At 44.8% G+C, this 24,631-nt stretch overlaps 1 protein-coding gene across 1 annotated transcript in view; it reads right to left on the bottom strand.

Moving 5' to 3' along the window:
• LOC128068253 (ubiquitin-conjugating enzyme E2 E2) overlaps positions 1-24,631 on the bottom strand; it is a 356,270-nt gene that overhangs the window by 34,050 nt on the left and 297,589 nt on the right. Inside the window, exon 5 of the mRNA XM_052661375.1 lies at positions 13,931-14,078. Within this exon, the coding sequence (XP_052517335.1) occupies positions 13,931-14,078 (148 nt within the window). The remainder of the gene's footprint in view (positions 1-13,930; positions 14,079-24,631) is intronic.

Below are 24,631 nucleotides of genomic sequence, written 5' to 3' on the forward strand. Positions count from 1 at the left end.
GAGTTTCAAAAGTGGCGCAGAGTGAAAATCTAAGAGAAGTACACAGACTGTTTTCAGTTACTTAACAATCTCATCACTTCCATTAAGACATATTGTAAGTGTAGAAAAGACACCCGGAGCAAATCCCTGCCTGGGAAAAACAGCGGGAACCTTCCCGTGTGTGGAGACCTGGAGACCACAGGGTAGCTGGACAGCAGACAGGAAAAATACGTCTTGTTGGAACGAAGCTGCTGAGCAAAGCCTGACACAGTGATGCCTCTCCTGACAGAGCAGTGAACAGACCCAGGCAGAGAATGCCGGGCCATTACGAAATGTTCCCTTTGGACCTACCACGAGGGAAGCTTTAATCTCTTACTGTGTGCCTCACTCTGCCAAAAGAGAGTCAAATGATTTGCAGTAAAATAGTTATGCTCAATAAAGTAATCACCACAGAAACAGAGTGAGTCACAAAGAAGCGCGTGGACAGAGGTGTAGAAAAGCAGGGAGGATCGTGAGTGAGTGTGCTCATCACAAGCGTTAATGGAGCGACTGTGCCTGAGCGTGAAATTAATGCTCAACTACCTCAAGACCAGAGTGAAGTAAAGGTGTGACTACAGAAGAAAAGAGGGCCCGCTTAAAGAGTGAGACACCCACTGCTGGCCCGAAGCAGAGCACCCACCAGGAGAGGCCCTCCAGGGGCACAGGAAAGACCTTTGACCTAAAGGATACAAGCCTTGCACAATTCTTTCCCAATCATTTAAAACGAGACTTGCTTTACTCTGAACTGAGGGGCATTAACGAGTCCTTTTTCATCACTGCAGTCTTTATCTTTAAATGATCTTAATTTAAGAAATAATTAAAGAGGACCTCCCTGGTGGTCCAGTGGTAAGGAATCCGCCTGCCAATGCAGGGGACACGGGCTGGATCCCTGGTCGGGGAAGATCCCACGTGCGGCAGAGCAACTGAGCCCGTGGGCACCGCAAGTACTGAGGCCCATGCCCCTCAACCAGAGGGCAGCACCTGCTTCCTGCAGCTAGAGAACACCTGAGCAGCAGCCAAGACCCAGCTCGGCCAAAAAGAAAAGTCAGTAAATAAATAAGACATTTTTAAAAAGAAATAATCAAGAAAAAGTTCATTAAAATCTAGCCCAAGTGTTCTTGCTTCTTCAGAAATTTCTCAAGGGAAAGACAGTCTTTGAATCACTGGTTGGATAGAGAGTTCCAAGTGAAAGTCACATTTCCATGTGAGTAAAGATGGTGTTTGTTTATATAAAGGGTCTGCTTCACTTTTCAATTTCTTATTTGTGTTTTCAGAGCCTTTCACTGACAAGGATGGAACAGGAATTTCAACAGCTTTAGCCAATATTCAAAAGAACATCAGACATCAGAGATCTGAAGATAATTTAGGGGGAGAAACACACCTCAAATACAGAAAATTTACTAAATTTTACACTGAGAAATACATCCATTAACTGATTTCAGTGGAGGAAGACTTCAGTTTGGGGAGCGTGTGGAAATGGACAAGCACTCGTTCCGACCACTCCACCAGGCACTACACACTTCTCTAAGGAAAAACCAGATAAATGCTGATTTCTAAAAAGGAAAAGCCCTGCGTGACATTTTCCAAAAAGTAAAACGAAGAGAATGTCCATCAAAAGTTAATATATACAGCAGCTTTTTAATGAGAGAGACTTCTACACAAATAAATTAAGAGGTTTTTTATTACAGAGACGGCAATAGACTTGATGACAAAAACCAGTAGCAACTGCTGTCCATATCTAGACTTATGTTAAGGGACAAGATAACAGGCGCAGGGAATGTTGAGAGAAGTAGGTCATAGCCAGGGCTAAGAGTTGAGGTCAGTGAGTCTAAATTTACACCGGATGAGACAAACTTAAAGAACAGATATACTCTGCTGAGTCCCACTGAACTGAATCTTCCCTTGTAGCTCAGATGGTAAAGCGTCTGCTTGCAATGCAGGAGACGTGGGTTCGATCCCTGGGTCGGGAAGATCCCCTGGAGAAGGAAATGGCTACCCACTCCAGTATTCTAGCCTGGAGAATTCCATGGACAGAGGAGCCTGGCGGGCTACAGACATGGGGTCACAAAGAGTCAGGCAGGACTTGGCGACTACACCACCACCACCACTGGAAATGGCTACCCACTCCAATATTCTAGGCTGGAGAATTCCATGGACAGAGGAGCCTGGCGGGCTACAGACATGGGGTCACAAAGAGTCAGGCAGGACTTGGCGACTACACCACCACCACCACTGGACTGAAGTTTGCAGAGCCTCAAACGGAAATGAAATACTTCTCTTTAAATGACAGTTGATTTAAGAAAAATTTAGTTAAGTATGTATTATTTTTACAAGACAACACACTAAAGATAATTCTATCTGAAAAAAGAAAAAGCCACTCAGATCCACAATCAAGGAGTACATACATCTAGAGCCCTTTTCTTCTTTACCTAGGGTATCCTCATCCACACTATGAAGACACACGTGGCCCGAACTGAGTTCCCCAAATGCAGCTTCTGCAAGTAAGTCAAAGGCTTCTTTGCCTAGTTACAGTAACTGTGCCTTTAGATCAGCTTTCCAGAGAACTGAACAGACACGCAAACAAAACCCTCCCACGAACAGTCATCTTTCACTTAAGAACTTTCACCAGATCGGACACAGGCTATTTTGAACTCAGATGTGATTGTTGCTGTTGTTCCGTCGCCCAGTCGTGTCAGACTCTTTGCGACCCCATGGACTGCAGCACGCCAGGCCTCCCTGTCCCTCAGCATCTCCTGGAGTTTGCCCAAGTTCATGTTGATTGCATAGGCGATGCCGTCCAGCCATCTCATCCTGACGCCCTCTTCTCCTGCCCTCAAAGCTTTCCCAGCATCAGGGACTTTTCCAGTGAGTCAACTGTTCGCATCAGATGACCAAAATACTGGAGCTTCAGCTTCAACATCAGTCCTTCCAGGGAATATTCAGGACTGATTTCCTTTAGGACTGTCTGGTTTGGTCTCCTTGCAGTCCAAGGGACTCTCAGGAGTCTTCTCCAGCACCACGGTTTGAAGGCATCAATTCTTCAGCACTCTGCCTTCTTTATGGTCCAGATCTCACGTCCGTACGTGACCACTGGGAAGACCACAGCCTTGACTATATGGACCTCTGTTGGCGGAGTACTGTGTCCGCTTCTCAACACACTGTCTAAGTTTGTCGTAGCTTTCCTGCCGAGAAGCAATCATCTCCTGATTTCATGGCTGCAGTCACCGTCTGCAGTGATTCTGAGCTCTGTCACTGCTTCCACCTCTTCCCCTTCTATTTGCCATGAAGTGATGGGGCCGATGCCATGATCTTAGGTTTTTTTTTAATATTTCACCTTAAGCCGGCTCTTTCACTCCCCTCCTTTGCCCTCATTAAGAGGCTCTTTAGTTCCTCTTCATTTTCTGCCATTAGAGTGGTATCATCTGCATATCTGAGGCTGCTGATGTTTCTCCCGCCTATCTTGATTCCAGCGTGTAGTTCATCCAACCCGGTATTTCTCACGACGTGCTCAGCATGTAGGCTAAACAAACAGGGTGTCAGCAGACAGCGCTGTTTACTCTCCTTTCGATCTTGAACCAATCAGTTCCATTCTGGGTTCTAACAGGTTGCTTCTTGACCCGCATACAGATTTCTCAGGAGACAGGTAAGACGGTCTGGTATTGCCATCTCTCTAAAAGCTCTCCACAGCTTGCCATGATCCACACAGTCAAAGGTGTTAGTGTAGTGGATGAAACAGAGATAGATGTTTTTCTGAAATTCCCTTGCTTTCTCGATAATCCAGCAAATGTTTGCAATTTGATCTCTAGTTCCCCTTCCTTTTCTAAACCCAGCTTGGACATCTGGAAGTTCTTGGTTTGCTTAATATTGCAAACTAGCATGTAAGATTTTAAGTACGACCTTCCTAGCATGGGAGATGAGTACAACTGTCCGATGGCTAGCACATTCTGTAGTACGACCCTTCTTGGGAATTGGGATGAGGATTGACCTTTTCCAGTCCTGTGGCCACTGCTGAATCTTCCAGATTTGCTGACATAATGAATGCAGAACCTTTGAATTTCTTAAGGATTTGAATGCATCATCCTTTAAGGATTTGAATAGTTCTGCTGGAATTTGATAACATCCACTAGCTTTATTAACAGCAGTGCTTCGTAACACCCACTTGATTTCGCACTCCAGAATGTCTAGCTCTGGGCGACTAGCCACACCATCACAGTAACCCGCTTTATTAAGATCTTTTTCTATACAGTTCTCCCATGTATTCTTTCCATCTCTTCTTGATCTCTTTAGCGTCTACTAGGTCTCTACCATTTTTATCCTTCCCTAGTAGCTCAGATGTGATTAACCCCAAGTCTAAGCTAGCCATGGTATTTGGCATGTGACTCCACTGAAAAGATGCGTTCTCTGCAGACACAGAATTATTCTGGACAAGGCTGAGGTCAGGGCTAGGGTTAATACACCAGGCTTATGTGACCTTTCCTTATATAACACATTCCTAGAGTAGATGTATCCTTCTACAGAGGACCAGGGTGACTGGCACTCTTGTGTGTCTTTGCCCCAGAGAAGCATGGTTATTTGTTCATACACTATAGGTGGGTGCTGTTTTCTAGAGTTTTTTTCTGAAAGCCTAATGCTGGCATCCAAAGCTCAATATAAAGACATCTCCTTGGACCTCCCTGGTGGCATGGTGGATAAGAACCCACGTGCCAATGCAGGGACATGGGTTCAATCCCTTGTCTGGGAGGCTCCCACAAGCCCGGGGGCTGAGAGCTCGGGCTCTGCAGGAGAGAAATCTCCGCTGTGAGAAGCCCCCCATTGCAACAAAGAGGAGCCCCACGCACCATAAAAAGAGGAAGCCCGTATGCAGCAAACAAGACCCAGTGAGGCCAACAAAAGGGACCATCTGGGTAAAAAAAGACCTCTCCATTACACAAATTTCTCTTGTGGATGATGCGTTTCCACCACGGGAGCCGGTCTGCACAGAAGTCAGGGGCTGGGGTCTGGGGCGATGGAGGGGTTCTCCACGGACGTGACGTCACCGCACAAGGGCCCGCCTGCTCTCCTGCCCGCAGGCACACGGCGGCAGGCTGCTGTCAGTGGGCCCAGGCACCTCAGTATCGCAAACAATATGACTTATTAGGGGGAATGGGGGAACTTCCCTCACAGCTCAGTTGGTAAAGAATCCGCCTGCAATGCAGGAGACTTGGGTTCGATCCCTGGGTTGGGAAGATCCCCTGGAGAAGGGAAAGGCTGCCCACTCCAGGATTCTTGCCTGGAGAATCCCATGGACTGTATAGTCCATGGGGTTGCAAAGAGTCAGACACGACTGAGCGACTTTCACTTCACTTTACCTCATAGGAAAGGCAGTGTTGAATTAGGGGGAAAAAACTCTTGCACTTTTAAGAAAAAACAAGTGGGGACATTCAGCATTCAAGTTTAAAAATGCTTCACTTGGCCTCTTCATGGAATGCTCTCCAGCAGAAGGTTCTTCAAATACACCTAAGATATGGTGATTTGTTATTTTCCGCCAGGAACACACCTGTCACTGAAAGACATGTGCCTGTGGTTTAAAGGAGCGCCTATACAGCTCAGTGTTCAGAGTCCTCACTAACACAACACAAACCTGAAATTCAATACCCATAACAAGCATGGGATGCCCTGGTGGCTTAGACGGTAAAGCCTCTGTCTACAATGCGGGAGACCTGGGTTTGATCCCTGGGTCGGGAAGATCCCCTGGAGAAGGAAATGGCAATCCACTCCAGTACTATTGCTTGGAAAATCCCATGGACAGAGGAGCCTGGTGGGCTACAGTCCATGGGGTTGCAAAGAGTCGGACACGACTGAGCAACTTCACACATAACAAGCACAGGGCTCCAGGATCTCTTAAAGGACAAACAGACACAGGAGGAAAAGAGAAAGCCGTTATTGCTGTTGGGTAGGAATAATCAGTCTAACATTTTAGATGCATCTTCTTTTTAAAGTAAGAATACTGCATGTGCCGTTACTGACCGCCCCCTGCTTGGGTCAGATATGGACCAGAAGGTGAGTTAGAAAAGAAGGAGAAGCTGGGGCTTCCCGGGTGGCCCAGTGGGCAAGGATCTGCCTTGCGGTCCTCGGTCATGGAACTACGACCCTGCATGCCTTGGAGGGACGGAGCTGCAAGCGCAACCAGAGAGCCTGCGCACCTCAAGGACAGACCCTGAAGATCAGCGAGGATCCGAGCTCTGTAACGCACACTCGACGTGGCCAAAAAGTCAATAAATACTGAAAGCAGACAGCAAGGGGAAGTACGGACTACTCCTGAGCTGTGAGGGGGCTGGATGCTGGTGGGGCTCCGTGACGTCTCCAGGCTTTCCTAACCACGATATTTTCCCAAGGTAACACAATCTCAAATACTCAAATTAAAAAGGCGAAACGTTAAATCACCGAATGTTTCGTCTACACACAAGGGAATTTCTGGACAACTAGAGGATTTTTATTACATTTTTCAGAATTATACAATTTCCATATTAATAATAACAGTGTAGTGTTAACAATTTGAAACGGGTGTCACTTAAATAGCTTGTCTTCATTTCTCCTTATAAAACAAGACTTTATTCAGTGGCCACCTTCCACATTCGTTTCTAGAGGGCGCAACACACACTGCCCCTTGAGAAATGAGTATTAATCCTATTTATGAGCGAAAACCTGTGCTGAAGCTGATGGTTTCCATTTCTTTTTAAAAGGGTTACCATGAAAATGAATTGTAGAAAGCAGTACTATCTGAGACTAGTCAGCCTGTCTAAAAATGTACTTGTTAACCTGTAAAGCTACCCCAACTCCAATATAAAGGTATGTTTTGAATCTAGATTAGGTGAAGGATACGTTAGGGTTCATTATAATCGTTTTCTCTATTTTTCTGAATGTGAAAAACCCACTTTCACTCCTTTCCTTGATAAAGCAGAGTCTCCAGGGTGCCCAGTCTAAACATTTACCAATGTTTCCTATGTGTGTTTAGAAGGATTGGGTCTTCACTCCTGTAAAATTTCCACGATTCATTAAAAAAGCCTGCGAATCAGGCTAACCTTCTTAATTGCACTGCAATGATGAGACTGGACACACTGTCCAAGGACACACCAATCAGACTCCTTACAGAGGATGAGGGGATGACCTCATAATGCTTGAGAAGAGAGCGGACTGGACTGCCCCCTGGGGCTGCCCCCTGCTTTAGGAACGCGGGAGAGCAGCTCCTCCTGGTCAGAGAAGGAGGCGGAAGCCAGGGACACATAAGGATGTGTTCCCATCGCTACCACCGGCAGCAGCTTGTTCCCATCGCTACCACCGGCAGCAGCTTCCCCGACCGCCCTTTGCTTAAGTTGTGAAGGTGAAACTTCACTGGCGCATTTTAAGTTCAGCTCTTCCCATGTATCAACAAATGTGATAAAGTCTAGTTTTTGCCATTTTAAAAGAACCAGACCTACTAAGGCAATGGATTTAACTAGGAAAGCAACAAAGCTTTGGAAGGTTAGCATTTTTGGACAATGATCTATCAAAAAATAATAAACAGCTAATGTTCTTTTTAACCTAGGCACTTTGGCTGTTCAGGAAAGACAGCAAAGAGATGGCTGTGTTAGATAAACACTTGCTTACACCAAGGAGAAACACTCAAGGGAGGGTAGCACACGGTGCCTTCGCCTCTCACCTACACGTTGAAGCCCCCAGTCCTTTCCTGCCAACTCTATGTCTCAAAGACGAATCCTTTTCACTTGTTTCACTGCACGGCAATCTGAAGTCTAAACCCACGGTTAGGTAATTTAAACTCTCCTTTATCGTTCTGTATTTAAAATGCTACACCCAACTGGATCTTTCAGTTTCATTATTAAATACCAAAATACCTTGTAAGACAACTATAAAGCCTGCCTCTCTACAGAATGACAAAGTAGGGAAACAATCCTTTTAATAGCACTTAAACGTCACATTTATAAATATACAGATCAAGGTGAATATCTCAGAATTGTTATTTTCTGGTTTTTTTAAGCCTAATTTGTGATGGCATAGAATAATTTCTGTGAAACTTCCTTAATTCATGCAACTGAAATATTTTCTTTAATGATGCACATTCCCCAATTTTGTTCATCATTCTCAGTGAAGCCTCAGTTTTTCTAGAGCCTCCACACCCTCCACAGCATGTCTGCAATCTGATCTGAGTAAGCCTATGGGCGCCACGGGAAAGCCTATGGGTGCCACAGGAGCAGGTCGCCAGGAGGCAGCAGTGACTCCTGAGCCAGAACCGAGGCCCCGCACACGGTACATTTTGTGGACTTTATTTACTCTCCTGGTATTTAAAATACCAGGCAGACTGATTTAACTGCATACAACTACAGCTTTGTTTTTCTTGGATAAGGTGTCCGAGAAGATAAATGACTGCAAATTATAGACTATCTACACCCATATTTGGAAGTCCTGATTAGAATGGCTTTTGGAATTCAGCATGTAATCTTCTCAAAGGGAAGCCAAATTTTCACAAAGAAGATAGCTTGAAGTTAGCTGTATGTTGTACCATGTCTATCTACTTTTTAAGTTTCTCACTTGTATAAAAGTCAAAGGCATCAGAAGAAATCTGATGTCTACAGAGCCATCTGTAATGTCTGTTTTAGAAAAATCAGCTTTTCTTTTTGGCATTCCTTCTAAGATAGCCTGCTTTGAAAATAGGGAGGTTATCACTTTTGCAGTTTTCTCTAAATAAAGTGAAATAAATTATTCTCTGCCAGTTCTCAAGCGCAGGAGTAGAAAGGTGTGTGTTGCTGTCGTAAGCAATGGAATCCTCTTAAATTCCATTTATGCAGCTTTCGTCAGTCTAACAGCTCACCACCTTAGTGTAAATAATCACACAAACATCTCTGTGTTAAAATAATTAATGCTGTTTTATGGTTCCCACCACTCAGCAGTCACTAGCAACTAAAATTTTAAATTATTTAATAGCAACACAATTTACTATGTAACCATAACCAGGTCAAAAACAAGCAATTAATAACGATCAAAGCTAAGATATCTGAGACGACTGGTGGATAGGATTGTGTTTGTTGTTTAAATGGAACAGTCTCTAAGCGATCTGAAACCAAGCGCAGCCATGCTGGGGAAGGGGGCGTTGGAGCGCCACGGACAGGCCACGGGGAGAGGTTCCTTCCCCCACTGAGTCCCCCTGGAAGGGCCAGAGCTCTTACCAACGACACCGCAGCCATGTGCACCGTCAGCTTCCTCGCTGTGCAAGATGGAGGGTTAGTTAGCTGCTGTTCTCAGATCTGCTTGTTGTTCTAATAAACATCTGCATAAATCAAAGACTGGGAGTAACCAACCCCAGATTCTTACTTGGGAGGTGATGGGGGGAGGGGCGAGTGCGATGCTTGTGGGTGCACTCAGAGCACCTTCTGGCCTGGCCGGGGCAGCTCTGCCTGCTGGAGAAGTGGAGGACTAGGACCTCAGGGCTGTTTACGGACGTGGGGCCCTGCTGTCCAGGCTCTCCACGGGCAGCCTACAGTCTGAAGCAGGTGACTGTGGATGAGATACAGGGTGCATCTGCAAAGAACTCAGTATGGATCTTTAAAAGGAAATCATGTACAGAAAATTCATAATCGCCATTGCATTTTCTTATGCCTAAAAATTTCTGGCAACAATTCCTCAATATCAAATACTCTGTCTTCCAACTTCTGATTATCTCCTAAGAGCCATATGTCTTGAGGGGAATTTTTTTCACAACGCAGCATCAAAATCACATTATGAATCAAATAACTTCATCAGAGGACAAGAATCTCATAACATCTCCTGAGGCAGGCATTATCATTAAGCCTATTTTACAGACAAGAAAACTGAGGCAGAGAGGAGTCAGTAATCTGATGCTCACAGTCAGAATCAAGGAGAAAGCTTAGCAGCTAAGCAGAAATTTAGAGCAACAAAAGGCCTGGATGGTTCTATTAAGAACATGCCACAGAAACAGAGGCTTAGGTACAGATGAACTGAGAGTGCGGAACAAAAACGTTTATAACCACTAAGCTATCTTTCCAAAATTTCCCCGTATTATGAAATGCCAGCATCTCCCATTTCAGCACTTAGGGAAAAACAACAGCATCTATGGAAGGATCAAACAAGTTCATAACCCTTTCAAAAGCAACAGGAGCGCAGCAGAAAGGAGAACTGGGATTAGCAAAACGATGCCAGATGATAAGAAGATTTATGAAAAAGAGATGAATATTTCTGGACACTACTCTGTGAATAAAGCCTCTGGGACAGGACACTGCTGACCTTTTTTTATTTCATAACTGTCAGTGTCCTCAGGATAGTTCATTTTGTGTGAGGGAAAGCACCCGTTATTAATATTTATAGGCCTGAAGACCATTACACAGGCAGATTTTAAATAACAAATAGATTTCAAATATGCTAAAACAAATATGCTAAAACAGCTAAGCGTTTTAAAAAAGCCACAAAACAGCAAAAACAAACTTTAAAAGATGAAATTAAGTAGAAGAGAGCTTAAATGTAACATATGCTTGAGACGAGAGTGTTTACAAATAGGAGCGTTCCATGAAAACATGGTTAGAACTGTAAACTTCAGCGACTCCTGGGTGAAACCGTGCTCACAGAGCAGGACCGCCGTCAGGGGAGCGGGGAGGCTGGTGCTGACCTTTGTTTTTATCAAAAAACCATTCATTTATTTATTTCGGCTGCACTGGGTCTTAGCTGCAGCAGGAGGAGCCCGTTCCTCAAGTCAGGGACGGAAACCGAGCCCCCAGCACTGGGAGCGCGGAGGCTCGGCCCCCGGACCGCCAGGGGAGTCCCTGGTGCGGGCCGTCGGGCTTCTCAGCTTCTACCGCTCCGGCGCTCTGTCCCCGGCAGCGGTCACAGCCACCGCGTCGGGCCCAGGGGCCCCCTGCGAAGCGTGGCCAGCCCGCGGAGGCCCGCAGGGAGACCCCCACCGCGGCCGCCGGAACGGAGCGCCCCGGGGACCCCCAACGGCCGGCGCGCTGTCGGACACCGCCCTCTGAGCGACCCTTCCCAAGAGAGAAGAGGGTCTCAGCACTCCTATCCCACAGCGTCACCGTTGATGGACACAGGAATTCAGGACTAGGCTTTCTTCGGATGAAAAACCCCAACGTGTCAGTTGCTCAGGAGGTGGTGTGCGAGAGTCTCCAGTTCTACCTTCTCTCGGTTAAATGCAGCCTCCTGGGCACGGATCTCATCTAATGTATGTACATGCGGAGTCCTAAATACTCTGGGAAATAACATCAAGAGCAACCCGTTACTGTTTATAATGAGTTTTCACATACATCGTCTCCTTTTAAACTCGGAGGAATCCTGTGCCTTAGGTACAGCTGAGGATAATCTCTGTTTTATACAAGAAATGGAGGCTGAGCAAAGTTAAATGGCTGGTACCAAGGTCACACCGGTAATAAACAGTGGAGCTGGTTTTGAAATTTATATTTGCTGACTCTCACTATCAAGCAAGACAGGATGTGTAGCCTTACCCTGAAACATTAGCTTTGAATGGGCCAAATTCTTGGAAGAGATAAATATAAATTAAGAGCAAAGTATGAAAAAAGATGACACCCCCACCCAGTTCATGTAGGAACAAGAATGATAGCCCTCACAAAGTTGGTTAAACCTGTATCTTTATGAAAAACCTACTTCTGAGCTGACAGCATTTCTGGTGTGAAAACAGCTGCACGGATTCAGTGCAGGAAAGTCTTTATTCATATTCTATTAAACCTACGTTTGTAATCACATGAAAACAGGCCAGATTGAAGTTCAACATAAATCTAGAGAAAAAAATTGACAGAGAATGGAGGGAAGGGTACCAGAAAACAACGTGAAATAAACCCACTGAACAAAACAATGGACACTTTGACTTGTTTACGGTAACTTTTTTTTTAAGACTCTAGAAGTGTGAACATAAACATACATATAATGATGTACCAACTCGAAATCTTTTTTATGTGTTAAAGGATGAATATTTAGCTTGTTACCATGTACTTTACAGATAATTTTCTATTATGATACCAGATAAGCCAACTCTAGTTGGTGAAACTTCAGGAACATTGTTAGCTTTAGGCTTTTTCTTAAAATTCATAGCATGATCTTCAAAATCTGTTTATGTGATTTTGTTTCCATCAAGGATGATTTTTATAAATGCTTTTTTTTTCCTCCTGTGGAATGTATCTGTAATTTCCTGTGACACAGAAAAAGGAAACTAATTTATGGAACAGAAACCTTTCGATTGGTCAGAGAAGGCTGTTCTGGAACGCAGGAGAACAGTCGGGGTGACGGGCCCATTTCCGTCAGCGTGGTTCCCACTAGGGTAAGGCTGTCTCTTGGCACCAACTGTCCTAAGTGTGACCTGACGCCTTATTCTATGCATATTCCACGTATAAGAAATTTACCTTGTGGGCAAAACTGCCTCATAGATAGTAGAGTCTCAAAAATTTATTTTGCTTTCCCTGAGATATAACTGGACACACAAAACTGAGTGTAAGGTGTACAGCATAATAACTCGACACCCAAAGTTTCTTGAGTAAGTGACTTACCTCTCAAAATAAATTTCTTCTCTAAAAAACACTGCCCTCCAAGTATCAGCAAACCCCAGAATTACTTTCTGGGATGTGGGGAGGCAGATTGTAGTCCCGTGGTACAACATTTCCCAAAGGAAATACCACACACAAGAAAAGTGTTGATGCCACAACTTCCAAATGAGGTTAGACACCATCATACCAACAAATGGGACTGAAACAGGAATAGTGAGATTGAAAGAACAAAGTATGTGTTCAGTTTTAAATTATGCACCACGGTTGAACTACACAATCTGGCATTTCGTATAAATTAACTAAAACATTTTATAATCTTGCACAGTTGTATTTTAGTTTCTTGGTGTTAAGAGCGTTGTTATATATAGTTTACATATATTACAATTTAACTAAATGTTTTTAAATGTCTTCATTAAAAATAAGTTTTTACTACTGAAAAACAACAAACATACAAAAATGGAAAAGATGACACTTTCGACACGTTTTATTAACCAGCCCGGGGCCTAAGAGAGACCCTAGCTCCCACTTGCCATTTCTCTCGTCTGAAACTTCGCTTATCTAGTGAGTGCATTTCCTGAACTTGGAAGATGGAATCTCAAAAACCATTGACTATTAATTAAACCCTGGAAGAAGAACTTCTCACTGAGAACATCGATGAACGCCCCAATGAGAAAGCTCTGGACTTCTGTTATTTTCCCCCCAAATCCGCAAACACGTGAACTATCGGCTTGTCTTTCACCTGGCAGCGGCGGTCCGAGCCGTGCCCCGACACGCCCAGGAAGACCCGGAAGGAGAACTCGCGGCAGGAAGCACACCCGCAGGCCCGGGGCGTGGCCACGGCCGCTCGCGGTCCCGGGGGCTGCGCTGCCGGCGGCCTTTCCCGGTGTTTCCCAGCTCAGGAGCTTGTCGGCGCTAACGGCTTGTACGGACGCACGGTTATGAAAACGCCAAACGGTGACCTCTCTGTGGTGCTGCCTGAGGGGTGGTCGGGTTTTAATAGTCCTCATCTCTCAAACGAGCATCTTCTGGTGGGCATCTAATTAAAGATGAGGCTATTCAATCTGAATTCCTATTATGATTTGGCAGCAGAATGTAAGGCATTCTTTACATGCACTTCCCCATATAAAATGATTTTTCATTCACTCTGATGACACAGTGTGCTTTCTCCTTTTGGGCAAATAATAGGTTTTAAAAAGACTAATGACTGGACTGAACTGAAAAAGAAAGGAGTTACAAATGATGGAAATTTAAAATCAATAATAATAAAAGGAGCCGTGCCGTGGTGGTCCTGGTGGTAAACAGTGAACCGAGGGCTGACGCTGCAGCCTCGCGCGGCTCCAGCCCTCCGCTGGTGGGAGTCTTACCGGGGTTGCAGTCTGTCAGGAGGGAGCAGATGGACAGGAGCACTTTAGAGATGGTGAGGGCCGGGCTCCAATTGTCCTTCAGGATGTCCAGGCAGATCACGCCTTGGCTGTTGATGTTACAGTGATAGATTCTGGTGCGGAAGGTCACCTAGAAGAAAACACACAGCTGACGTAAATACACACACCGTGGATTTACTTTTATCTTTAAAGTTTTGTTGGGAGAACAGTTGATTTATATAATGTGTTGGTTTCAGGTGTACAGCCAAGTCATTCAGTTATACACACATTCATTCGCTTTCAGATTCTTCACTCATGCACTTATCACAGAATATTGAGGACAGCAGGCCCTTGCTGGTGATCTACTTTATATATAGTAGTGTGTGTGTCTTAATTTCACTCTCCTAATTTATCCTTCCCCCTCACCCCCTATCTGTTTCTAGGTCTATTTCTGTTCTGTAAGTAAGTTCATTTGTACGATTTTTTCTAGATTCTACATATAAGTGATATCATATGATATGTCTCTGACTTCACTTAATATGATAATCTCTACATCCATCTATATAGCTGCATATGGCATTATTTCATTCTTTTATATGGCTAAAAAATATTCCATTGTGTGTGTGTGTGTATATATATATATATATATATAAACCACATCTTCTTTATCTATTCCTCTGGGCATTTTGACAAAGGAAATGGCAACCTGTTCCATTATTCTTGCCTGGAAAATTCCATGGACAGAGGATTCTGTGGGGTTGCAGTCCATGAGGTTGCAAACAGCTGGACACAACTGAGCACGCACACACACACTGGACACTGAGGCTGCCTCCATGTCCGAGCTATTGTAAATAGTGCTGCTGTGAACACCGGGGGGCATGAATGTTTTCGTTTTATGGTTTTCTCCAGATATATACTCAGGAGTGGGACCCCTCTTTAAGAACCTCCACTGCATTCTCCATAGTGGGTGCATCAAACTGCATTTCCACCAACAGGGTAGGAGGCTCTTTTTCTCCACGTACTCTCCAGCATCTATTGCTTGGAGACTACTTGATGATGGCCATCCTGACTCGAAGACACACCTTTTATTAGACAAAATAATCCCAGGGTCATTGGCTGGATCATGGAGAAAGCAAGGGAACTCCAGAAAAAACATCCATTTCTGCTTCACTGACTAAAGATTCTGACTGTGTGGATCACAACAAACTGTGGAAAATTTTTAAAGAGATGGGAATACCAGACCATCTTACCTGTCTTCTGAGAAACATGTATGCGTGTCAAGAAGCAACAATTAGAACCAGATATGGGACAACTGACTGGTTCAAAATTGGGAAAGAAGTATGACAAGGCTGTATATTGTCACCCTGCTTATTTAACTTATATGCAGCGTATGTCATGCAAAATGCCAGGCCGGATGATTCACAAGCTGGAATCACGACTGCCGGGCGAAGTATTGATAACCTCAGATATGCAGATGGCACCACTCGAACAGCAGAGGAACTAAAGAGCCTTCTGACAAGGATGAAAGAGAAGGGTGAAGAAGGTAGCTTAAAACTCAACATTCAAAAAACTAACTCATGGCATCTGGTCCCATCACTTCATGGCAAGTAGATCGGGAAACAATGGAAACAGTGAGAGACTATTTTCTTGGGCTCCAAAATCACTGCAGATGGTGACTGCAGCCATGAAGTTCAAAGACACTTCTCTTTGGAAGGAAAGTTAAGACCAACCTAGACAGTGTATTAAAAGTAATGTATGGATATGAGAGGAAGACCATGAAGAAGGCTGAATGCCAAAGAATTGATGCTTTTGAACTGTGGTGTTGGGGAAGACTCTTGAGAGTCCCTTGGACTGCAAGGAGATCAAACCAGTTAGTCCTAAAGGAAATCAACTCTGAATATCCATTGGAAGGACTGATGCTGAAGATGAAGCTCCAATACTTTGGTCACCTGATGCTTAGAGCCAATTCACTGAAAAAGACCTCGATGCTGGGAAAGATTAAAAGGCAAAAGGAGAAGGGGGTGACAGAGGATGAGATGGTCAGTTAGCATCACTGACTCAATGCACATGAATCTGAGCAACTCTGTGAGATGGTGGAGGACAAAGGAGCCTGGTGTGCTGCAGTCCATGGGGTCACAAAGAGTCAGACACGACTGAGCAACTGGACAACAACAGACACTTAATTGTCCCTCTGGCACACAAGAATAATCAATAAGCAAGATCTTTATTTCAGAACTTGTCATTCTGGGCACAGAGGACTACACTCCAGTGGCAAGGTCATGACATTCTGCTTCTGATGAATTCTAACCATTTAACGAAAGTCTAATCATTTAATGAATGTTCTGGGGATTGAGTTTACTCTTGGTGCAACTGCAGGAATGCTTGGAAGGGGAAAACTAACTCAAGGCTCTAAAAAACGTTCAAAGAAGGAAATGTTCAAAAGTAAAAACTTGAAACTTCTTAGATTCCAATTATTTGAAGGATTTTGTACATTTCGAAAATTTTTTAAAAAACATGGCAATATTACAAAAAGGAAACGAATATTATTCTATGTTAAAATTTAAAAACATGAACTAGAGCATGTATGTAAATAATACAATTAGTTTATGGAGAAGCTATGCTAGTTATAATATACAGACATTTTCCTCCTTAAATTCTGCATTTTGAATGTACTATTAGTGCAGCCTACCTATAATAGCTTACCGCTGTACTTTGCTTAGGCATAATTTTGAAACATGCTTAGAAACATTTTTAAAGAACTTCAGTTGGAAAACTTAACAGTTTTATAACTGATAGAATTCTGTTTTACAAAAGTCTTATGTAAGCAACAATGAGATTTTAATGCTATTTATTAACATCGTGTTAATAAATGGTCTCAAATTATAAGCCGAAATATTTTAAAAATTTTTGGTGTTCTCAAGACCAGTCCTTCTGGTACCCTAAGTTCAAAATGACTCTGAACCAAGAAATACACACTGCACGTCTTTATAGGTGCTATCACTCCAGCAGGGCTTCCAGGGTCCAAAACATCAGATTTGCTGAATCCTTATGATGTCAAGGTCAGAAAGGACACATCCAGTCTTCTGCAACTGTTTAACATGACACCATTCTCAGGCTAGATGAGCTCTCCTCCTGGGAACTGCCTGCTCTGTTAGCAACATCCCAGACCAGATCACCTGGCCATCCCCCAAACCCTGCACATCCCAAACACCCAGAAATGCTGAAGAAAAAAATACATTCCTCAATGTAGTTTTATAACTGTAATGTTTATAATTAATGTTCTTTAAAATGCAAGTATGAAAGTACATGGGGCATCCCCAGATGCTGAAACTGAAACCCGAAAATCACAGCAGGCACACAAGCCTGCGGTGCAGCTGTCTGGGGTGGGGCTTGGGTTTGATGCCCTCATGGAGGAGGGAGATGGAACCTTAGGTCTGTATGTGACGAGGATTTGTAATTGAGCTGCTTAGTCGCTCAGTTGTGTCCAGCAATTTCCAACCCTATGGACTGTAGCCCTCCAGGCTCCTCTGTCCATGGGATTCTCCAGGCAAGAACACTGAGATGGGCTGCCATTCCCTTCTCCAGGGGATCTTCCCGGCCCAGGAATCAAACCTTGGCCTCCCGCACTGCAGGCAGATTCTACACCATCTGAGCCACGAGCCCTGTATAAATTACGACACCTGAGCAGCCAGTCTTTTAGCAAACGTCCGAGCCTGAAAAGGTAACGCCTTATGGGAGAGAGAGAGCTAAGACACGTGCTGGGGAAACCCCGGGGGTGGAGTTGTCGGCACTGGACCTGGGAGAAGAGTGTCCCCCCGAGAACGCTCAATTCGGAGCACACAGGCTATGCAAACCTAACTAAAAAGGAGCTTGAATGACTCTATCACTATCAGATCAAATATATGATTAAGGCAAAGCATACAAATACATATTTAGGGCGAAAATGAATAAAGAGAACAACTGCATGATGATGAAATGAATAATTCATCAGAAGACGGAACAATTCTGAATGTGTTCTACCTAACAACACAGAGAAAAATATAAAAAGCAAAAGTTGGCAGAATTTTATGGAGAAAATGAGACATCTACAATCACCAAGGGACATTTTCACTGAAGTAGATTTGGTCAACAAGGCCAAAATGTAGCAAGGATCCTGAAAATATGAAAAACCAAATTAAAAAAAAAAATCAAGGGACTGAATGAAGATGAAATTCCATTCTCAGCAAATAATCACAGGAAAAAGTGTTCAACATCATTAGCAACTAAGGAAATGCAACTGAAAGGCTCAGGGAGTTAGCACTACACCCTGCGGATGGCAAAGTTAAGTATGCTGATACACTAAATGTCAGCAAGGTGCATGCAGAGAAACCGGGTCACTGCTGGCACGAGCAGACGGCACAGCTGCTCTGGAAAGAAGGCCGGCAGCTGCTTATAGAGCTAAATGTGAGCTCACCAGACATCCCAACAATTGCACTCTTGGACGTTTATCCCAAAGAAATAAAAACTATGCTCACACAAATATACAGAAATGTTCACAGCAGCTTTACTTTTAATAACTAAAAACGAGAAAGAATCCATTTGTCCTTCAATGGGTAAATGGTTAAACAAACTGGTGCATCCATATCATGAAATACTATTGTTGTTCTTTAGTTGCTAAGTCACTTCTGACTCTTTGGCAACCTGGACTGTAGCCCACCAAGCTCCCCTGTCCATGGGATTCTCCAGGCGTGAATACTGGAGTGGGTGCCACGCCCTCCTCCAGGGGATTTTCCCGACCCAGGGATCGAACCCGACTCGCTAGCGTCTCCTGCACTGGCAGGTGGGTTCTCTGCCACTGAGCCACGTGGGAAGTCCTCCTGGAATACTTACTACTCAACAACAAAAACAACCACACACAACAACTTAGATGGATTGCGGGAGAATTATGCCGAGTGAAAAAAAATCGAGTTTCAGAAAGTGATATCCTGTGTGATTTCATTTATAAGCACATAGGAAATGTTTATTAAAAGCTAATCACATGCTAAGACACAAAGAAAGCTTAATACACTTCAAAAGATTACTAAGACCATAAAGATCTCCCATCGTAGGACTGCGAACTAAAAAAAACCTATTTTCAAATAATTATTGGATCAAAGAAAAAATCAGCTATGATTATAACTGAGTGACAATAAAAATGCTGGGTTGTCAATACCAGAATTTGTGATTTGGCTAAAATAGTCGTAAAAGAGAAATCTACAGTTTTAAGTGCATATATTAAAAAGGAAGAAAGACATTAATGAGCTAAGTAGACAACTAAGGAAGAAAAATGAACAGAGTAAATCCCATGAAAGTAGAAAGAAATGGGCAGAAGTTAATAAAACAGAGAATACCTGTGATATCAAAATTCTGCAGAGAAGTGAGAGTACCTGGCCCTTTAAGTGCTAGATAAAAAGACAGTATTTCTACGATCCAGTGTAAATGGTGAGTGGCTTCTGTATATAACACAGTATTTTAAAAACCTATCTGAGCAGAGTTTCCTGTGCTGTACCGTAGACCCTTGTTGGTTATCTATTTTCTGTATCTAGGTGGGTAAATGGTAATCCCAAACTCCTACTGTGCAGTACAGGGAACTCTACTCAATCCCACACAGGTTATTACAGAATGAATATATGTATGTGTATAATGGAATCACTTTGCTGTATACCTGAAACTAACCCCACACTGTAAATCAACTGAAAAAAAAAGAAAAACCTATTAGACATTGACTGACTACTCTGGGCCAGTTAATCATCAAAACAACTAAAGGAGGGAAGTATCATTACGGTGCTCACTGTAAAAATAAACTGTGGGAGATGACAGATGCTAACTAAGCTTACTGTGATACTTACTGAAAATATAATCATGTATCAGATTACTGCGCCATACACCTGGAACGAGCACAATATGTCAGTGCAATCTGAATAAAATTTAAAAAACCTTTTTAAACAAAGAGACTGAGGAATCCTTATACTGTTTGCCATCGTTGCTGCACTAATTTACATTCTTATCATACGACCCAGCAATTCCACTCCTGGGTACTATCCGAAAAAGAGGAAAACACTAACTTGAAAAGACGCATGTACCCATATATGCTCATGAAGGTGTTACAGTAGTCGAGACATGGAAGCAGTGTAAGTGTCCATCAATAAACGAATGGATAAAGATGTAGCCTACACACACACAATGGAATATTGTTGTTCCACTGCTCAGTCGTGTCCAACTCTTTGCAACCCCGTGGACTGCAGCGCCCCAGGCTTCCCTGCCCTTCACCATCTCCCAGGGTTTGCTCAGATATCACTCAGCCACAAAAAAGAATGAAGTCTTGCCATCTGCAACAACACAAACGGACCTGGAGGGTCTAATGCTGACTGAAGCCCGTCAGTCAGAGAGAGAGGGACCCTGCGCGATCTCCCTTACACGTGGAATCTAGAAGACAAAACAGATGGGCGAACCACGTAGTGACAGTCACAGCGCAAACAGGTGGCTGCCACAGGGAGGCTGGTGGTGGGGGAGAGGAACAGGTGACGGAGACCAAGAGGCCAAACTTGCAGTCACAGAATGAACGAGTCACACGTGAGAAACGCAGAGAGCGGGGAGGCCACCAGCAGCTGGGCGATATCCTCGGAGGGCGACACAATGTCACTGCACTAATCGTGGAGATCATTCTGAACTGCATAGAAATGTCGAGTCACTATGTCGTGTGTTAGGAGCTAACGCAGTGTTGTAGGTCAATTCTACTTCAGAACCAAACAGACTCAGAAAGAGATCAGCTGTGTGGGCAGAGAGGGGACAGGATGAAGGCAGTTAAAAGATTCAAGTTTTAAGGCAAACAAGCAGTGAAGGACAGGGAAGCCCGGCATGCTGCAGTCCTGGGGCTGCAAAGAATAGGACACGACTCGGCGACTGAGCAAGAGCAACAAGGGGGTGACGTGACACGATGGATGTAAAGAGCACGGCTGTATGTTATACATGCAAGTGGTTGAGAGGGTGAATCCTAAGGCTTTGTGGAAAGAAAAACTTTTAATTTTTTAACAAAAAATGTTTCCTATTAATTTTGGGTCTATATGAGATGATAAATACTCACCAAACTTACTGTGGTTAAAGGAAGAAAAGAGGCAGGGACAGAGAGGTTAAAGAACTGACTCACTGCCGCACAGCTGCTAAGTGGCGGAGCCGGAATTTGATGACTTTGTTGACCTGAAGTCCATGCTCTCCTGCTCAGCCTCAACGCCTCTTTTATTAGTTTTTAAACTTAATTCTGAGGCAACGACAGATTCACAGCCCGGTTGTATGAAACAACACAGACAGGTCACATACCGCCTCCCTTCATTCCCCCAGGGTAACATCTCGCCTAATGACAGCGTCAAATCACGGGAAACTGACCCCGACCCCGTCACTGACCTCTCCCAGGCATCCCAGTGTCACACGCACTCGTGGAAATGCACTTCTGCGGGCTTTATCACCTGTAGATCTGTGTGGCCACCACCACCTCAAGCACAGAACAGACAGTCCATCACAAACGTCCTTTGTGAGGCCCTTCAACGTCCGCAGTCAGCCCTGCTTCCCTCCCTTCTGAATCTCAACCACACAGCTCTGCCCCTCCTCTCTACAAATCTGTCGCTTCAAGAACGCGCTATGATCGGAGTCACACAGGGCGCCACGCTCTGAAGCGCGGTTTTTCCGCATAATGCTCTTGCGACCTAAGTTAGTGCATGTATCAGGAGCTGGTTGTTTTTACCGCTGAGTCTACTCAACACTGCGAAACAATTTTGAAAGAATATAGGGTTTGGGGCGTGAGGACTCGGGCTGGAATCCTGACGATGGACAGGTCTGGGGTTCAGTTTCCTCGCTCGTGTGAAAAATGGGGAAGTAACCAGCTACCCCCCTGGTCATCCTCTGTGATGACTGCGGTCTAAGGCGAGTCCTCCCCGCAGGCCCGCCCCCGGCAGCAGGAGGAGCTGCCTGGGCTCTGCACCCCTCCGGGGTCTAAGGAGCATCGCAGCATCGGGTGTTCGTGCAGTCATCTCCCACCTCCTGAAGTTCACACGTGTGGTCTCTGCCCCACCACGGGCTCCAGAGCAGAGACAACAGTCCCCGCACAGACACACCGCTGTTCTGAACACGGCGAGAGGCCGTGTAGGGACGGAGTGGAGAGAGAAGAGAACATTTCAGGAGGGTTGAACCAACCCTCCTGAATGCTCAGGCCAACATTTGGGTTGGCCAAAAAGCTAACTCAGGTTTCGGCGCGCGCGCGCTCAGTTGCTTCCGCCGTGTCCGCTCCTTTGGGCCCGCCAGGCTGCTCTGTCCATGGACGCCCCAGGCAAGAACACGGGGGTGGGTCGCCACGCCCTCCTCCAGGGGATCTTCCTGACCCAGGGGTTGTCGAACCCGCGTCTCCTGCACTGCAGGCGGGTTCTTTACTCACCAAGCCACCTGGGAAAGCAGCATATAAAAAAACCTGAACAAACTTTTTGGCCAACCCAATATTTGTGACCAGCAGCTTCTACACATAATTTAGAAAACTACAGTAAAGCAAATAAATACGTCAGAGCTGCAAAGCTGATAACGACAGTAAAAATGATCAATTCAAATAAGATTTCAGTAATAACCTCTATTTTTAGATTCCATTTTTCAAACATTTTTCTGATCAGGAGATAAATGGCACTGTGATTTTACTGAGGAAGTCTGAGATCAGTGAGAAGCACATTCCTCCTAAAAAGACTTTTCCATGGAGACCCGGAGAGGAAATATTTGGAGCCTCTGTGCCATAAATCAGTGAACCATATGAGGAAGGTCCAAAAATAGCAGGGTTACCGTCATTCAAGTGGGTGTTGGCCAGAGGCTCACCATGAAAGTGTTTATTTGAACAGCTTGTTACAGTACATTAAAAAATGTCAGTGGTACCACCCTCCTTGACATCTCAAGTGTTCTTCTCTCAAAACCGACTCAGGAGCACTGTCCCAACAATGAACACACCCTAAGACCAGCGTATCGGCAGCAACATCAAACCCGCAGAAACCACTGTAAGTGAGGGGAATCGCGCATCCGTAAGACTGAAGCAATGAACATCAGCGAAACAAAAACCCTCCCACAGCTGAAGAAAGAACCTGGAAACAGATTCCATCTTAAGCAAGTGGCAGTAAGAGAAGGAAACGAAACGTTAACTAGAAACCGTGGCACGTGAAGATGGCAGCCGCGTGGCCAAGGAGGCCGCAGAGCGCGTTCCGTCTGGTTGTGGACCAGAGCAGCTTCCTGAGAGCTCCAGGTACAATTTAAACTTCATAGCACAGACACTGAAGTTTAAGAAAGTCTTTCCCAGTCCCTTTTAAGTATAGACGTGGAAACACACACGACTAGACCCTTTCCCCTGGCCTGCTCAGCAAGCTGGGGCTCCCTGCTCAGGTCCCAGGGCCCATTCCAACCACACAGCCATGGATCACTCCCACCTCTGGCAAGACAGGATGCCCGTGAAGGCGGGACTAAGGACCAGTCACTAAACTCCTGATTAAGTGTCCAGTGTGCACAGGACGTTCAGGAGCACACGCCGCATCAGGCCCAGCTTGGTTCTTCGCGCATGTGTGCTCATTTCCGTTCATGGCTCGCTCTCTCGCTGCGCTTCCTTTCCCGCCTGTGTGCCCTCAACAGTGACTGTGTCTCTCTCGACCCGTTCTGCTGTCTCAAGCTTCAGTAATGGTCTCCAGCAGATCCCCCTTTACGGCAGGACTGTGTCACAGTGTAGAGGGGAGTCACTGAGTGTGAGCTCACGCTCAGCGTACAGGACTTCTCTGCAGAAACCTCATGTGCCTCGGCTGATGGAGTGTTCTGCATTTGATTCTTCATGGGCTTACGAGGACAACACTAGTTTGAGAGCAGACTGTGTCGGGTTGCCCACAAAGTTCATTCGGGATTTCCCGAACCTGAACAAAGGTTCTGGTCAACCCAATGCTGCTGTTATTGTTGCTCAGTCACTGAGTCCCGTCCCAGTCTTGCGACCTCATGGGCTAAAACACTCCAGGCTCTTTTCTCCTCCAGTATCTCCCAGAGTTTGCTCAGATTCATGTCCATTGAGTTGGGGATGCCATCCAACCATCTCATCCTGTCTCCTTCTCCTCCTGCCCTCAATCTTGCCCAGCATCAGGGTCTTTTCCAGTGAGTCAGCTCTTCGCATTGAGTGGTCAAAGTACTGGAGCTTCAGCTTCAGCAAGAGTCCTTCCAATGAATAATCAAGGTTGATTTCCATTAGAATCAACTGGTTTGATTTCCTTGCAGTCCCAAGGACTCTCAAAAGTCTTCTCCAGCACCCACAATTCAAAAGCATCAATCCTTGGGTCTCAGCCTTCTTTATAGTCCAACACTCATATCCATTCATGACTACTGGAATAAACATAGCTTTGACTATAAGAACCTTTGTTGGCAAAGTGATGTCTTTGCTTTTTAAGACCTTGTCCAGGTTCGTCATAGCTTTCCTTCTAAGGAGTAAGCGTCTTAATTTCATGGCTGCAGTCACCGTCCACAGTGATTCTGGAGCCAAGAAAACAAAATCTGCCACTGCCTCCACTGTCTCCCCACTTATTTGCCATGAAGTGATGGGACCGGATGCCATGGTCTTAGTTTCCTGAATGCTGAGCTTTAAGCCAGCTTCTTCACTCTCCTCTTTCACTTTCATCAAGAGGCTCTTAGAGTCTC

The sequence above is a fragment of the Budorcas taxicolor genome, chromosome 24 (assembly GCF_023091745.1).
Source record: "Budorcas taxicolor isolate Tak-1 chromosome 24, Takin1.1, whole genome shotgun sequence".
NCBI lineage: Eukaryota > Metazoa > Chordata > Mammalia > Artiodactyla > Bovidae > Budorcas > Budorcas taxicolor.